Source organism: Lonchura striata, chromosome 8 (genome assembly GCF_050655825.1).
Source record: "Lonchura striata isolate lonStrDom1 chromosome 8, ASM5065582v1, whole genome shotgun sequence".
Lineage (NCBI taxonomy): Eukaryota > Metazoa > Chordata > Aves > Passeriformes > Estrildidae > Lonchura > Lonchura striata.
Genome location: NC_140710.1, coordinates 3,576,402 through 3,592,775, shown reverse-complemented (window position 1 = coordinate 3,592,775; position 16,374 = coordinate 3,576,402). Strand labels below are relative to the sequence as shown.

Here is a 16,374-nt window from a genome sequence, read left to right as displayed (position 1 = left end):
CCTCTGAGGGCAGGGGCGGGCGCTGAGTGGTCGATGCCGGCGGCGGCTCCGCCCCCGCGGGACGCGCGGGGGGAGCGGAGCGGCGGCCGGAGCCGCCGGAGCGGGGGCGGCCTGAGGGCGGGGGGGACGCGGCAGCCGCCGCCGCCATGGAGGCGAGACCGGCGGACCCGCTGCTCTGCGACAGCCTCATCCTCTGGGTGAGTGGCGCGGGGGTTCTGCCGCCTCTGGGGACCCTCGAGGGCAGCGAGGAGGCGCCAGCGGCGGGGGGCTTTTCCCTCCATTCCCCCATCCATCCATCCCCCGTCCCTCCGGCCGCCCTCCGCCCGTCCCGCCCGCGGAGCAGCAGCTGCGGGTGGGTCGGGCTGGGGCTGCCCGGGACACGCCGCTCGCAGCCAGCCGAAGGCTCCCGCGGCGCCCTCCCGGTGTGGATGTGCTGGCTGGAACATCCCGTGGGCCCAAGTGCGGCTCTCCTGCGGCGGCTTCAGTGTGGAAACTGCTCGGCAATTGACACTATTAATAAATAAATGTAATTAATTTGAATTGGCAGGCGTAGAAACCTCAGAGTATTTCATACCGGCTGGTTAAAGCGTTTATTGGTCAGGCACGCCACACCTGGGTGTGTGATGTTACCTGTGCCAGAGGCACCTGTTTGGAACTGCAGAATTATTTAGGTCGGAAAAGACTTTTAAGGTCATCGAGTACAAACAGATTTGTTAAATTTATCAATTACTCTCACTTCCTCTTTATCTTTGTCTCCAAGCTTCTTCTGTGACCTTGTCTGTAATTCTGGTCTTTCAGGTGCAGTAGTTTCGGTGACAGGGAGTTCTGTGAAATAGAACTGTATGAAATCTTGGCAGGGAAGGTCACAATTCCTGTGTGAAGGGTTTCTCTAGAAATAGCAGGAGTTTTGTCTCTGAGAAGTGTAAATCATGGAGAGAAGGGAGTGTTTTAGAGGCATTGTAGAAATCCAGGAGCTAAACTGGTAAAAGTAACAGGAGCAGCAGCCTGAGTAGGTGTTCTTGATTTCTGCATGGCAGTACAGAAGTGTTGATGAGTTAAAGTCTGGAATAAATAATTAATAAACAATTTATTGCTTTCTTTTTCCTCCTTCCATTTTCCTTTTAGTGACATTGTATTCTCCCAAGGTTTAGTTGCTGTCCAGAATTTTGGTGGCCTTATGTTGGATATCTTTCATTATTTAATATTTCTCTTATTTTGGGCTCTTTAAATTTGTATTTTCCCCTCAGTAGTCAGGTGAGAATAACTTCATAATGATTCAAGGGCAAAAAAAAAAATCACTGCATTTTTCACAAAAATCCTGTCAGCAGTGCTGAACTCTTTTTCTTTTTCACAATTTTTGCTTTAAATATTTCTATCCTGATGTCATTTTTGGTATGCTTACAGTGCAATAGCTGTAATGACATCATGAATCTTAATGGAACCTTAACTGGCCTTAAACTGAACAATTGTGTCAGTGTAAAGGAAGACCCAACCCTGTGTTCTTGTTTTCTATACAGCACTCAGCAGATGCCTGGTTTTAGCTTTAGCACCCTATTTCTCAGGCCGAGTTTGCAACTTAGAAACTGATTCTTAACACTTGGATGTGTTTGAAACATCCTTTCACAATTTGAATTTCAGTGTGAATAATAGGGAGAAAAGTGATGTCAGGAGAGGGAGATGGAGTGCTCTGTGTTTGGAGAGAAGAGGGTTCTGTAACTCTCTGCTTCTAATGGTTTCTCAGTTTATTTACTCATTAATATAGCAAACAGATGCTTATGATTCTTTGCATTTTGCTGCAAGATCTGGCATTTTCCTATTTTTATTTCACCAAATGCGATATTAGAAAATATGCTGCGTCCAGAGAAGAAAGAGAAGATTAAAATAAAAATTGTTTCTGCAGCCCAAGTGTTGCTGAATTTAAAGTTCTGAGGATTTTACAAGAAAAACAAAGCAGCTAAACTGAATTATAGGGCTAATGTTTATGAGTATCCATGAAAAATTGACTTAGGTAATACCTGCTATGGTGGAACTCACAAGCTGCAGCAGAAACAATTTTCTAAGTTAGTTATTTTTCCTCTGTGTAGAGAACAAGTTAATTGGATGATTTTCAGTGCTGTAGTGCCTTAGCCTGCAAACCAGGGACTGGATGTATGGCAACATCTTAAATTGGAAGCATTTTCCACTATAAATGCACTGCATGGCACTGGCACCATTGGGAATGTTTATTTTTATTTTAAAATCTCTTTGATTACTCTATAAAACATGTGTCCCTCCTGTGTATAATCTGGGTGTAAAATGGACAAACTCAACCCATCATTGTCAGGGGAAACTGAGGGCATACCTTCCCTAGGAGGGTGGGCTGATTTCTGCTGGGCACTCTCTACACTTGTGTTTCATCTGCAAATGTTTGGTGGTAGAGCTACAAAATTAACTTTTCAGCTGTTTATTGTGAGCATAACAGCTCTGTGTCTGAGAGAAGAACTTCTGCTGAAGCAGCAAGTGGAAGTGTGCATTTGGGGTGGAATTCACAAAATGGTTTTCAGTGTGAGTAGCAGCATATCCTTGGGGCTATATTTAGTAAAACTGAAAAAAAAATGAGGGAAGAAAGAGCACAGCTACAGTCCTGAAGTCTGTGGCTTCTTTTTCCAACCTCCTCCCCACGCCTGCCACTTTTACTGGTTTTGCAAGAACAGTAAAAATCCATTTTGATGAAATGATTGGGCTGGCATGAGGATTGGGGATAATTAATACTTCTTCTCTCTTATTCTTTCTAGATCCTTATGTGACTTTCAAATACATAGAGAAACCTAGACTGTCAGTTCTGCTTTTTACTTAATTTTAGTTAGCTGTTTCTATTCTGGGAGATCGTGCATAAAGCAGTGTTGCATGTCAGGGTTTTCTAAGGCTTTGTTTACCTGTTCTAACAGGCTCAGGTGAAAGAGTTGCACCTGTGCACAGCAATTCCCTTGCTTTATGAGGGGTATCTCCAGATGGCAGCATTACCATATTGTGCCATAAAACTCTGGATTTGGGAAGGCCAGCCTGGAATGTGAACTTGCATGCCCGTACTTGCGCTGAGGCTGCTGGAGTAGTAGAAGCCAGTGCTATCATGCATAGCAGCTTTGGGCTGTGGTGTTCCACTAATCTTTTATGTAACCCACGAGGGATTACTGACTTCTCACTTCCTGTAAAACAGGATTTAAACCCACTTTTTAAATTAAAAAAATCCCCTTGCTCTGCCTATTTTTCTCTTGGCTTGATTGGACTCTTCTTGAAGGAATAAACAAATATTCAGAATTATGGTCACTCTTTATAAAAAGCACAGAGTAGACAAAAACTGCCTCAGATTCTCACAGCTGAAAACTGCTTTTCCATCACTCTGGTCCCAGTAGCTCCATTTCCCAAACACAAGGTCAAGGTCATTTTTTACCAGGAGTTCTGAAGAAGCTTGTGTTGCACAGGATGTTTGGGAAAGCCCTCTTGCAGAGGGACAGATAATTTAGGACATTATAAATGCAATGAGTTTAAGAAGTCAGTTTCTTCAGTGGATGTGGTTTATAAGGATTTGTACTTGCTCCCACTCTATTCTATCTTAGTAATACTACTAATAAACTTTCTGTTTTATTTATTGTGGTAAAGAAGGCTCTTATTTTCCTGAGTACCTGTGACAAACTGACCTGTGTGTGGAAATAGCTGTGTCATCTAGGGTAATTACTTCTGAGTTGATTGTCTTTGGAGGAATAAAATATTGTTATTCTAAATATACAGCTAATTCTGTCAAAATGTTAGCTATAAGCTTGGGGATAGTTAAAAAAAATCCCACAATATTTAAAACAGAGAAACATTTTAGCATTGAGGTAATCCCATCCTATTTCTATTACTAGATTCTTGTAGTAAAAGACTGGATTTTTTTTTTCCCTATCAACTTTCACACCTTATTCTGATGCTGTTTTTTATTTAGGTAGTTATGTCCAGAACTAAGCACTGCCACATAATTTAAAGGCTGGATAAATATGACTTTAGTCTCCCAAGTTACCTTTTCATAATCTGCTTTACAATAGAAAACCTAGCATGAAAAAATAGAGTGTGGATTTTCATACCAACTTTTAAAGCTACTAGTCGTAACAGCCAAAAGTGTCGATAAAATTGGGTTGGCTTAAAGTCTGTGTGGTTCAAAAAGGATTTCAGGTAGAAAGATATCTTGCTAAATGCTTGTGCCTGAAAGGGGAGAAGGAAGATGGTAGTTAATTTATTGTCTGCTGAACTAAACCTGTGTTTTCCCTGTTTTAGCTGCAGACATTCAATACAGCAGCACCCTGCAGGGATGTCCAGGACTTGACTAACGGGGTTGCCATGGCTCAGGTGCTTCACCAAATGTAAGTTGATTCTTCAGCTGGAAGAAGAGGGATTCAATTGCCTGAGGTCTTTGTGTTTGACAGACATAGTTGTTTTTCAAGTAGGCAGAAGTTCAGAATAGACAGTCTATAACAGAAGATAGGTTATGCCTTTGTGTTGCTGTTTTGGGGATGATATAATAGCTAATTAATGACATGGTGGAAAAGGTGATGAGAACATGTAATACTGCAGTATTAAATTCATACTTGGGGTAATTGGGCAAGGATGACATTATCTTCTTCACTTTTCCCATCAGCACTATATCCACACTTCAGGCAATACGTTCCTTTTTAGAATGAGAAAATAAAGATTCCAAAGGCTTGATTTGTGTTCTTTTCTTCCTGAGGTTGCTCAATTAATTTAGATATAAGTTCTAGGTTTTAAATGACAACTTAGTATTTGTGTGGAAGACAAGAACTGTAAAACTTCAATTGCAATTAGTAGTTAGGAATTATTTTACTTTTGATTAGCTGTTCTATTGATGTGATGAAGATTGGTCATCTGAGGGATAATACTAGTTTTGAAATTTGCACAGAGGCTAATAATGCAAGTTTTTTTTTTTTGAAAGAATATCATGCTACAAGTCATCACTACAATGTTATTGCTATTGTTGATTGTTGGCCCAGATAGTTGAAGTCTGCATTACCATCTCAGGTTCAATGTATCATTTTGTAATTACTAAGAAACTACTTTGACACCATCACAATTTCCCCCCCATCCCCGCCCCGCAAAAAAAAAAAAAAAAAAAAAAAAGCTTAGAAACCCTCTTGTCTGTTTGTAAAGATTTTAAATGAACTTTTTGGAGACAGAGCTCACCCTTTTTCTGGACATGGCAAAAATTGATACAGGGTTTGCTGAGAGTTGCTTCCCATGTATTTGGGGTATTAGGCAGCCACATGCTTTGGGCAAACTTCTCAACACCAAGTTGGTTCTTGTGCAAGTGGGGATAATGATTGTCCTTTGTTAGGTGCTTTGACACCAGTGAATAAACAGTGCACTGTCAAACTTAAATATTGTTAAATATGCTGTCATTGTACTGCTTGGCAGCTGAGTGTGTGTAAACACCTCACCTCAATTCATCCTTGTTTATGCTGGTAAACTGAATCCCCTCCTGCCCAGAGGAACCAGAAACATATAAAATATACAAAATGCCAGTAGTTTAAAGTGTTTTCTTAATACATGCCTTTGACAAATTGGAATAAATGTTAGTTAGTCCAGCATACAGGAATAGGTACCAAATATAACGTCTGCACTAGTCAAAAAAAGATGTTACTTTACCTCATTATGGTTACTTTATCAGGTATAAAAATTGAGCATAACAAAGGCCTCCTCATCCTTGTGCTCCATCCAGAGCTGGCTCAGGCACTCCAGCATGTGGGGCATAATGTGCCTTCATGCAGCCAGCAGGATGGAAGTTTCCTGTGATAGAAATTTACCTTGCAATCTCCAGGAGTTCGTACCTCATTAGACACTGGAGTTCAGCATCAGATGATTTAATGCTGAGAATTTGCTGTCTTATTTATTTAAGTCTGTGCTCATGGATTAATAATTTAATTTTGTTTCAGAGATGTTGCCTGGTTTGATGCATCTTGGCTCAGTCGCATCAAAGAAGATGTTGGTGACAACTGGAGAATAAAGGTATTTAAAACTGAAGATAATGAAGTTTATGGGGTTGGATATTGTGGCTGTCCTGACATCTGGGAAGCCAAAACCTACAGAATTAAGCTCAAGCTTTTCAAGGATATTTTAAATGAGCTTGAATTGTCTGTTGATAGTTTAAGTGCCTTCCAGCATTGTTGGATGGGGATTTTCTGCTGTGATATTTCTCTTCCTCTGTCCTCTCATAGAGCTGCCTTGTAACCATTTTATTAGAAAATTATTATTTGATTTAATAAGTAAAATTTTAAAAAATTATAATCTTGTCTTTCATGTACAACAACTAGTCCAGTAATTTGAAGAAGATACTGCAAGGAATTATGGACTACTATCATGAGGTATGGAAAAAACAATTTACTGTTGTTGTTGTTCTCATCATTAAACACAATGATTATTGCTCCCCTTGACTTAGCCAAGTAGAAAAAAGGCTGTAATTTGTTTTGAGGACCTTTTAGGCAGCAGATGTATGATAATTACCTGAATGGGAGGTCTGAGTGAATATGAAATCCATTTGAGCAGGTTTGTTTTAGATAAGGCTCTTGGAGTACAAACTGGGAACCATGTGTCTGACCAGGTGAATGTTGAAAGGACTGAGCTGCAGAATCCTCTTGACTTTTGTGTGTGTGTTCATGTTTGCTCTTGTCTAGAGAAGTTTTAATACTTTTGTACACAACAGAACAGACTCGGCAACCCCAGTGTAGGTTTTATGATATTCAGTTGGAAGCTGGGAGCCAAGGTAGGAATGCTCCTGGACAAAAAAATTATTTGTTCTGTCTCATGGAGGGGTGAGTACAGTAGCTGTAAAAGGCTGCTGTATTTTGAATTTAAAAATTTGCTGAATTGTGTATAGAAGTGTTTACAGTTATGTAATGGGTATGGTTTTGAATAACTTGCCAGATCTTGTCGTGGCTTCCTGGTCTTGCCTGGGCTGAGCTGTGACACCAAGAGCCAGGCACTGATGTGCTGCCAGTTCTGAGGATCTCTGGCAGTCCCAGAAGCAGAACTTCTTTAAGCTTATGAAAAGCTTTTTAAAGGATTTGGAAGCAACTCCATCTGAAAGTGTTATTAATTCCTTTTTTTATTATGTTGGTAAAATAAATGAATTCTCTCATATTTGAGAACTGTCTCAATAATTTACTATTGTCACTTTTTCTTGTAGAAGTGCTGAGTTAACTAAACCTGGTACTATACTTCTAGGGCATTTTCTCTGGCTGGCTCACTGAGCCCAGATTTCCTGCATGATACCAAATTTTCATGTCTTACAAAAGTGGCAATCTACTTTTTTCTCATAATGTATTTTTTTTTCAGTTCCTGGGTCAGCAGATTGCAGAAGAGCTTATTCCAGACTTGACCCGGATATCTGAGAACTCGGATCCCACTGAACTGGGCAGGCTCCTGCAGCTTATTTTGGGTTGTGCAGTCAATTGTGAGAGGAAACAAGGTAAGCACTACCTTAACCTGCTCACCAAATAGCAGACTGCCTCAGGTGATAGTTAAGGTGGAAAAGATGTAGAAACTTCTCTTTCTTATCTATCAACATTGTTAACTTGCCGAATGCCTGTTCTGAAACTGGAGTTTACTTAAAAGCAGAAATTCCCTGGGAAGTGTCTGTGAATAAAAGTCAAAAATTTGTTCAGAGTAGGTTTTAAAATATAGTCTGAAATGTGTATGGTTTATTCATATTGTTAAAATACGTACCAAGACTTTTTCAAGTGCAAATATAGCAAAATTAAATTAAATCCTTAAATTAGAAACTGCTTCTATCCCTCCAGAGGCTCAAGCCTGAGTTGCTGGTTTTTCTCTCCTGTTACCAGAACTAATCCTCCATACTCTGATGGCATATCTCCTTAGACAGAGTATTAGTATGTCCAGTTAAGAGTTTATAATCTTTTGTGCTTATCTGCCATATTACCAGATAATAATGATGGTGGTTAATGGTACTCCTCTGTATAAGGAGACCACTACTTGTTCTGAGGGAGCTTTATGGATAATAGTTTCTTCTGGATCTTTCAGCAAACAGTTTATCATATTACTCAAACCATTGAGATGACCATTGTCATGAGTCACTACAAATCCTTTTTCACAGAACACATACAGAATATCATGACCCTTGAAGAGTCTGTTCAGCATGTTGTCATGACAGCCATTCAAGAGGTAGGTAACAATTCATAGCCTGATGCTGTCAGTTGAGAAGTCCAAAAGCCTTTTTGTTGACCTTTGTGATTTTTTCATCCAAGCAAAGGTCAGGGAGGAGTATAAGTACTTTCCTAAATTATTTGGGAGGTTTGAGGCCAAGAGACCTTAAACCCCAACCAAAAGGTTTTCATTTTAGACTCGTGGTGCCCAAACATACAACAAATGCTTAATATTTTTTTTTGTTCCACACAATAAACGTGTACAGTTGCCAACCACTGATTATACTGGAGTTAGATTCCGAAATTCTGTCCCAGTGCTTTGTCTTGGTCCCAGAGTTAAGCTGATTGTGTTTGTGAGGTTGCATTGTTCTGACAGACCATTCCAGCCTCTGACTTACAAGCTTGCAGCTGCATCTCTTCTATTTTTGTCATGGTGTGCTCCTCCTCATGTCTTAATTTGTTCTTGGTTGGATCATCTTAGTGATCCAGCTCACAGCTTAGCTCTGCAGTCACTGGCTTTTGAGAGCTTCAGGACTGTGAAGGAGAGTGTGGAGAGAGGCAAAAACTAAACACTGGTTGTGAAGAGAAGGTGGTGTGTAATTGCACCCTCATCAAGGTAACAGTGGAGTTGCTAATAAGCTTTATAACTTTGATTTAAATTGACTATATAGTCTTTAAAACTGTACTTGTCCTGTTGGTAGAAATGAATTCTTGAAGCTTGTGTTTGTTGTCTTCTGACTAAGTAAACTTTCTAGAAGGAGGTCTAGAAATAATTCAGTAATTTCTGAGTGAGGAATAAAGCCCTTTAATTGTTGGTAAATACACACTGTACATCTTTGTATCTGAGAAGTAATATTCTCATTGTTTGTTTAGTGGCAATTAATAGGTCACAAAGAAATGTGATAACTGTTAATTTAATGGAGTGAAATCCTGCCTTCTGGTTCATTCCAGTTTGACTGACTAGGGGATGGCAGTACCTTCAACACATCACACATTAATCCAATACAGTGTTACTGCAAACTTGGTTAATTTTGAGAGGAGGGAGGTAAAAATCACCTTACTGTAGATCTGTTTCTTTTACCACCTATGAGATGAGGAGGAACAGTATTATTCTGGTTTGGTATATTGAAGGGATGCAATAACACAATGGAAAATACAGTTGGTACTCAGTAGACCTACAGATCTATAACCTCTAATTCAGCCTTTTTTCCTGTGGCTTCTTTCTGTAGCTCATGAGCAAGGAAGTAACAAACGCTTCCCCATGTGATGCATCAAGTGAAGTGGAACAGCAGGTAATTGCCTGATTGGTATTGCTGTTGTAGATCAAGCCTAAGCAATAAGTTGGTATTTGGCCATCCCTTAAATGAAGAAATGCTGGTTTTTCAGTGCTAATTAACTGAAAACTTAGGTGTTATTCTATAGCTGCTTTAAAAACCCCACAGTGTCTGCATGGGGTGAAACTGGCCAGTGCAAGCCTACATTGCAGGGAGGGGCTAGAGGTGCTCCAAGGCTCAGTACTTCAGGTTATTTTTAAGGGGTTGTGAAAACTCCTGATAACCTGAACACTACAAGTTGTTGCACATAAAATTAACTTGTCTTTAAAGGGATTTGGAAACGGTGACAGCACCTTCCTGTGTTTTGTTATGCCTTTAGCCTAAGTTGTTGTGCTTACTACACATAATAGTAATAACTTAACTTCTAAGTGTGCTAATCATTTAGAAGGCAAGTGAAATGAGCAGGGATCCTGATCTAACAGTATTATTTACATTTGTGTGTCAATGTGTGCACCCAACAGCCAACTTAAACAATGGGTGTAAACAATTGAGGCATTTTAGTAGCTGTAACTGAATATTTTCGATAGGGGCCATAGTGATAGACTGCTTTATTTTTTGAAAGCTTAAAAAAGCCTTGGAAGACCTTCAGGAAGCACTAGCAGAAAAGGAGGAGTTGGCACAAAGATGCCAAGAGCTGGATTTGCAGGTAAGAAACAGTCAGTTGTTTGTTTCCTTAATATATAGTAGTGCTGCTGTTAAGATGCAGAAATTTTTAACTGCAAAATGCATTTTGCATTGCTTAAATTTTTGTGAGAATTTGTAGCTGTTTGTGGGAGGAAAGCAATTATTCTGTGCTCCAAAATGCAATTACTGGAAAGAGTTTTCTGATGAAAGTGTAAGCTAAGATCCTATGCCAGCTTATATCAAAGGTTCTTTGTCTCAGGTTAATGTTTACCCTTAGTAGCAGGTAGTGTTAAAACAACGTTATCATGGTTTTAAAAATTGCCCTTTTCATTCTTAGTCCTCTAGTCCTTTGTACTGTGTCCAAAAAATCCAGTTCATGTCATAAACAGTCATTAGATTTAATCATAGGAAAATCATGCTGTTTCAATAGGAGTTGATGAATGACAAAAATTTCTAATTTATCTAAAACTTGCTAACTTTTTCTCATACAAAATAGCAACATGGAGGAGATTTCAGGATAAAAATAATGAAAACTAATATATCCTTGCTGTCATTTTCAAACAACACTAATAATAGGCCTACTTTTGTTTTTAATGGATATAGCAATTAATCAAGTCACTCTTGAGAGAAAGAAGAGAGGACTTCATGACAATAAAGATAAATTTGCATTTCAATCAACACTTTAAAGAAAAAATCACTTATTAGCCCCACTCTTATGGCAGTATAATCTGAGAATAGAAAGAGTTTTATCTGGGAAGGCACTTCATGTTAGATTTGGCTCTGCACAAAGAGAACATTGGGGTGGCATCTTCTTGTAGGAGCCAGAGGGCTGTACTGGCTGTGTGAGCCTCTGGAAAAAACAGAGGCCAGTTTTACATTTCTTGCTGACAATCACAACTGTAAAAGCAGAATACTTGTGTCTAAAGCAGCTCAGAGCTACTTGCCAAGCCCAGGAAGCTGCTACTATAACTGAATTGATATTTAATTTTCTTTTTCACTTGAGGCAGTAGTAAGGTTTCCTAGTGAAAGCAGAGATCTAAAAATGCTTGTGAGAAGAATCTGCAGAAGTCCCAGGTGTTCTCCTGTTTTCCCTGACTTTTCTTCCAGAATTCTCTATTAATTAATCATAGGTGATGCAGAGACAGTTGCTCATAACATGGCATGGGACAGGTGAAAGGTGTTCAAGGGAAAGGTACTGAATATAAACAGATAAGTTAATGACAGCACAGCTCTGTAATACTGTGGTGTGTCTTCAAAACCTCTCCTCCTAATTTCTGTTGACTGTGATACCACTTCTGCTACATTGAAATAATTAAAAAAGAAGAGATGGCTACCAGAAAGAAAATATTTAGAACTTGCTCTGAGTTGTGTCACAGTATGATCTTTAGGGTTTTTTAAGTCTGAGATGAGTGATGGTTCAGGATTGTTCTGAAAATCCAAATGTTGTGCATGTTTGAGGAGTGGTTGACCCTTGAACAGGAGGCTGAGCAAGGCTCAGATGTGCTTCCTACTCATAGGTGTTTGTGTGCATGTAAATAGTAAATGACATTTGGTACATAAAAAGGAGTGAACCTAGAAATCCAGCACCTCATGAAGTGGCAGATTAATCAGTTTGACTTTTACATGTTTGCCTGATAGATTTTTAAATTTGATCACAAAGAAATTGTTTCTTAATATTGCATACTGTAGATTATATCTGTTTAATAATGTCATCATTGTATGTTTTATTTATTTGAAGCCGTAATATTGACTTGACGCTTCTAATTTAAACTAATTCTTAATAAATTCACTTGTAAGGTCTCAGTCTTCCTTGATATTTTCCAAGAGTATAAGAAAGGTAGGTTTACTTTATAATTCAGGAAAACATAACCCAAAAAGCATATTGTCCCTGTTTAAATGCAGTCGACTAACACACGCTGTGTGCTCTTATGTTTGACAGGACGTTAAAATTAACACAGCAGCTTTCACTAGGCAAACTTTAAAGGTTCTATCCTCTTAATCCTTGTGGCTGTGAAGCTGGCTGGTGTCAGTGAAGTGCTGTAGCCCCTGTGCTTAGCTGTGACACCGGGTAGCCGTGTGTGTGCTGCCGGGGTTGCATGCTCCCCGAGGCTGGCCAGGCTGTCCGTGCGTGTGCGCTTCGGCCGCCCCCGCTTCCCGCAGCCATCCCGCCGAGCCCGGCAGCCTGGGCTGCTGCTGCCCTGCTGCTTCTGGGTGTCACCTACAGGCAAGATGGACACTTGTTGCAGCAGCACTCAGAGTTTTTTGTACGGCATCCATGGTGTTTTTAATGGAAGTAACAGTTTCTCTTCATATCACTTTGTCTGCCTTTTTACCGTGGTTTCAGTTACAGAAATTTGTCTTTTTTATTTAGAGGGACTTTTCCTTTAGTGCTTCATAACTGTCATACACTAAAGCATCTGTATGCTCAAGTGTGCTCTGTAAACTACATTCTAAAACTTCTAAACGCTCAGCCTTTTTCATAAACTAATTTGGTGATGTATTGCTGTCTTCCTTCAGTTCTTTGGACAGGTCTTACAGTGTTCATGCTGTTTTATCTGTGCTAGGTGGCTGCCCTCCAGGATGAGAAAAACAGCTTGATATCAGAAAATGAGATTATGAATGACAGACTAGAGCAATTAGATGACTCTCTTGATGATCCAAATACAGTGGTTGCAAAAAAATACTTTAGTGCACAGTTGCAGCTGGAACAATTGCAAGAAGAAAACTTCAGGTATGAAATTATTTTCCCCCAAAATCTTTCACTTGACTAATGTACTCTGAAAATTTCTGGTACTCTCTGGGGCTTTTCCATCTCAATTTCTTTTGCATTAAAAGCTGTCTAGTGCTGTATAAGCATATTTTAAAGGCAATCCTTACATTTAAAAAGAAAAAGAATCTGTTACTTGTAAAAAGTATCCGTTTGTAATTAATTGGCAGTGGGGGGAATAGCCCTCTAAACTTCCAAAAAGGGAAGAATATGATGGAAGGCAAAAAAATGAGTGCTGATTTGTGTGTCAACAAATCAAAACCTAAATCCCCCCAACACCATCATGTCTGTCTACTGAACTGATTTTTCTTTCTTTAGTCTCTCTCTGTGATCCATATTGGGAAACAAAATCACTTTGCATGTCACTCCTTGATACTGTTGTGATAAATTTGCAGTGTGCAATGCATTATGATTTAGACAACAAAATGTTCCATGTTTCTTGTAGCATTTTCCCAGCTGCTTTAATCAGTAGTTTTCCTTTTATCTCGTTTCTTTTTAGAAATTCTAGTACTAAATGAAACTGTGCAATAGTGATGAGTTGCTAACAAAAGTACTGGTTTTGATCTGGTAGGCTTGAAGCTGCTAAAGATGATTATCGTGTCCATTGTGAAGATCTAGAAAAGCAATTGATTGAGCTGCAACATAGAAACAATGAACTGACTTCTCTGGCAGAAGAATCAAGAGCCTTGAAAGATGAGAATGACATTCTTAGGTATGTAGCAGAGAGAGCTCCACACACACACACACATTAGGATTTAATGGCTAAATTTAGGTTAGTGAGATCATTAACAAAATGAAGATGAAACACACAGTAACTTTCATGAGAATTCAATATAACATTCCAGCTTGTGTAAACTGTATTAAATACCAGACCACCCAAGAAATATCCAAAATAAATTGTATTGTGAAAGCAAATCTGCTATTCATAAAATAATATGAATAAAGCATGGATAGAAAAGTGGTTTCAGGTGTTTAACTTAGTGGTTCCTAAATAACATCTGAAACAAATCTCCTAGTTGTAGATTTTTTCCATTATTTTCTTGTACCAGCTTCTGATGAGATATGACTGCAGCTAATAAACACAGATATTAAAATTAATTTTAAAATTATGGTCCCAGTGTTTTCTTACCATGTAGATTTTTTTTTAATGATCAGCTGACAGGTCTTGGGTGTATCTGCCGGTGATCATTTTCACAGAGCAGCTACGTTCTAATTCTGAATAATCCTCCAGTGAAATCACACCAGGTTCCCGTAGTTTGAGGTGACTGTCTAGCACAGGATGTTGTGGTGCACAGAATTCCTCAGGGATATTCGACCCACTAACCCTTGCTCATATTTCTGGCATGTGACTGTCAGTCTCACTTGAAGTCTGGCTGATTTCAGTTTTTATAAGCAAGTTTGTGTCAATTATACATTTAAAAACAAAGCGGTGAAATGTAACTGCTGCTAAGCATGTTATGTCTCTCTTTGAAAGTAGCATGTATCAGCAGAGTTTGAGTTTTGTAATGTTTCCTTCTGGTTACTGTTTATGCCTCAAGGGCTACTGCAGACAAGGCAAGCAAGCTGGAGCTGACGGTGGAGGTGTATCGGAAGAAGCTGCAGGACCTGAACGATTTCCGCAGGCAGGTCAAGTCCCTGCAGGAGACCAACATGATGTACATGCACAACACCGTCAGCCTGGAGGATGAGCTCAGGAAAGCCAACGCAGCACGAGCCCAGCTGGAAACCTACAAAAAACAGGTAGTGCTGCACTTGTGTCTGAAAGGTTCCTTTTTCCCCAGGTAGTTGGGAGCACCTTAGCAACCCCGCACTGTCCTTTTGGAATTTCAGAGTTGTGAAAATTCCTTCATACCCTGTGGTTCCATTGTGGGCTTTTTGCTGTTTATTAAATTTGCAAGCTTATCTGTAGTCGCCCTTTCAACTGATGTAGAGTCCATAGTCTTCAGGCTTTTCTTCTTTACTCTGACTGAAGTAATTTGTGTACCTGGGAGAGGTTGTTCAGCTGTTACTGAGATCATTTATATAGAATTATAGAATGGTTTGGCTTGGAAGGGGACCTTGAAGATATCTCATTCCACTGCCATGGGCAGGGACACCTTCCACTATCCCAGATTGCTCCAAGCCCCAGCCAACCTGAGCTTGAACACTTCAGGGATGGGATACCCACAACTTCCCTTGGAAATTGTGCCAGGGTCTCACCACCCTCACAGTAAAGAATTTTTTCCTAATACCTGATCTAAACCTATTCTCTTTCAATTTGAACCCATTCCCCCTGTCCTGTCACTACATTCTTATATTCTCATATTCTTACCATTCTTCATGAAAATTAGAAGTTTTATTTTAATTTCAGTAGGAATGAAGAAAGAGTTAAATGAAAAAAAAAACAATAAAAAAACAAAAACCAAAATCAACCAAATAAAAATAAATGTAACACCCCCCAAAGCACAGGGGCCCCCATCCCATCTCTGCTTCGTTAAGCTTGAGGAACCAGCTGTTTTATTTTGGCTGAATTGGGCAGGAAGGACTGTTTTAATGTAGCTTTATAAAGTAGCATCTTGCAACATTCCTGTGCTAAATAATGCTTTTATGAAAAGGTCCAGGAGCTCCATAACAAACTGTCTGAAGAATCGAAAAGAGCTGATAAGCTGGCATTTGAAATGAAACGACTTGAAGAAAAATATGAAGCTTTAATGAAAGAAAAAGAAGTAAGTCTCTTTGTTTATTTGAATACCTAAATCTCTTTCAGATCCTCTGCTTGAGGAGAACCTTCCTGGAAGTAGTGCCACCATAAAAAAATGAAGTTTAGTGCCCTGTGTGTATGCATTTACATATAAAACAAAATACAGAATAATCTAAGTATGAAGGTTGGGAAAGATATCCAAGATCAGCAAGACCAGCCTAAAATTTGCATGTGTCATTCTTACTTCTGATTAATGTTACTTGGTCTTAAAAGTGGTGCAGCCTGACCTAATTCCATCTGAAATGTGTCTTGCTAGAGACTGATAGTGCAGTGTGATGCATTAAGAGAGACAAATGAGGAGCTCCGATGTGCACAGATGCAGCAGGATCACCTGAGTCAAACAGGTACTGCTTTGTCTTCAGAGAGCTTTTATTTGGATTACAGCTTTCTTTAAGTGTTCTCTAAATTGAACCCCTCATGTGATTTCAGGTGAAAAAAGCCATGAGAATCTTGCTGCTGAAATTCTGCCAGTGGAATATAGGTGAGACCCAAAGGCTGAGGTTGTTTTGGGTGTTCATAGGTGAGGCATGACAATGCCTCTGTGAAAGTTGAGTATTTTCATCAATGTGATTCTTTATCCCACTCCTTTCTCTGCCACCATATAAGTGTTAATAATTATTTCCCCATACTAAAATTACTTTGCTTTTTTCTTAAAACCATATCAGATTGCTGTATATAAATCTGAGTTTGGAATGACAGTTTGAACTCTGCTTATATCTCTTA

At 39.4% G+C, this 16,374-nt stretch overlaps 1 protein-coding gene across 2 annotated transcripts in view; it reads left to right on the top strand.

Moving 5' to 3' along the window:
• Positions 1–16,374, top strand: part of HOOK1 (hook microtubule tethering protein 1) — a 43,890-nt gene that overhangs the window by 11,438 nt on the left and 16,078 nt on the right. Inside the window, exons 1-14 of one of the 2 annotated variants that reach the window (XM_021542282.4) lie at positions 95–197; positions 4,291–4,376; positions 5,961–6,033; positions 6,339–6,389; positions 7,360–7,492; positions 8,138–8,205; positions 9,416–9,478; positions 10,083–10,166; positions 12,709–12,875; positions 13,483–13,623; positions 14,450–14,651; positions 15,506–15,616; positions 15,908–15,995; positions 16,081–16,132. In XM_021542282.4, the coding sequence (XP_021397957.1) occupies positions 147–197; positions 4,291–4,376; positions 5,961–6,033; positions 6,339–6,389; positions 7,360–7,492; positions 8,138–8,205; positions 9,416–9,478; positions 10,083–10,166; positions 12,709–12,875; positions 13,483–13,623; positions 14,450–14,651; positions 15,506–15,616; positions 15,908–15,995; positions 16,081–16,132 (1,370 nt within the window). In that variant the 5' untranslated portion in view covers positions 95–146. Of the gene's footprint in view, positions 1–94; positions 198–4,290; positions 4,377–5,960; positions 6,034–6,338; positions 6,390–7,359; positions 7,493–8,137; positions 8,206–9,415; positions 9,479–10,082; positions 10,167–12,708; positions 12,876–13,482; positions 13,624–14,449; positions 14,652–15,505; positions 15,617–15,907; positions 15,996–16,080; positions 16,133–16,374 lie in introns of those variants that run through there. The other variant, XM_021542301.4, reaches the window with a different exon arrangement.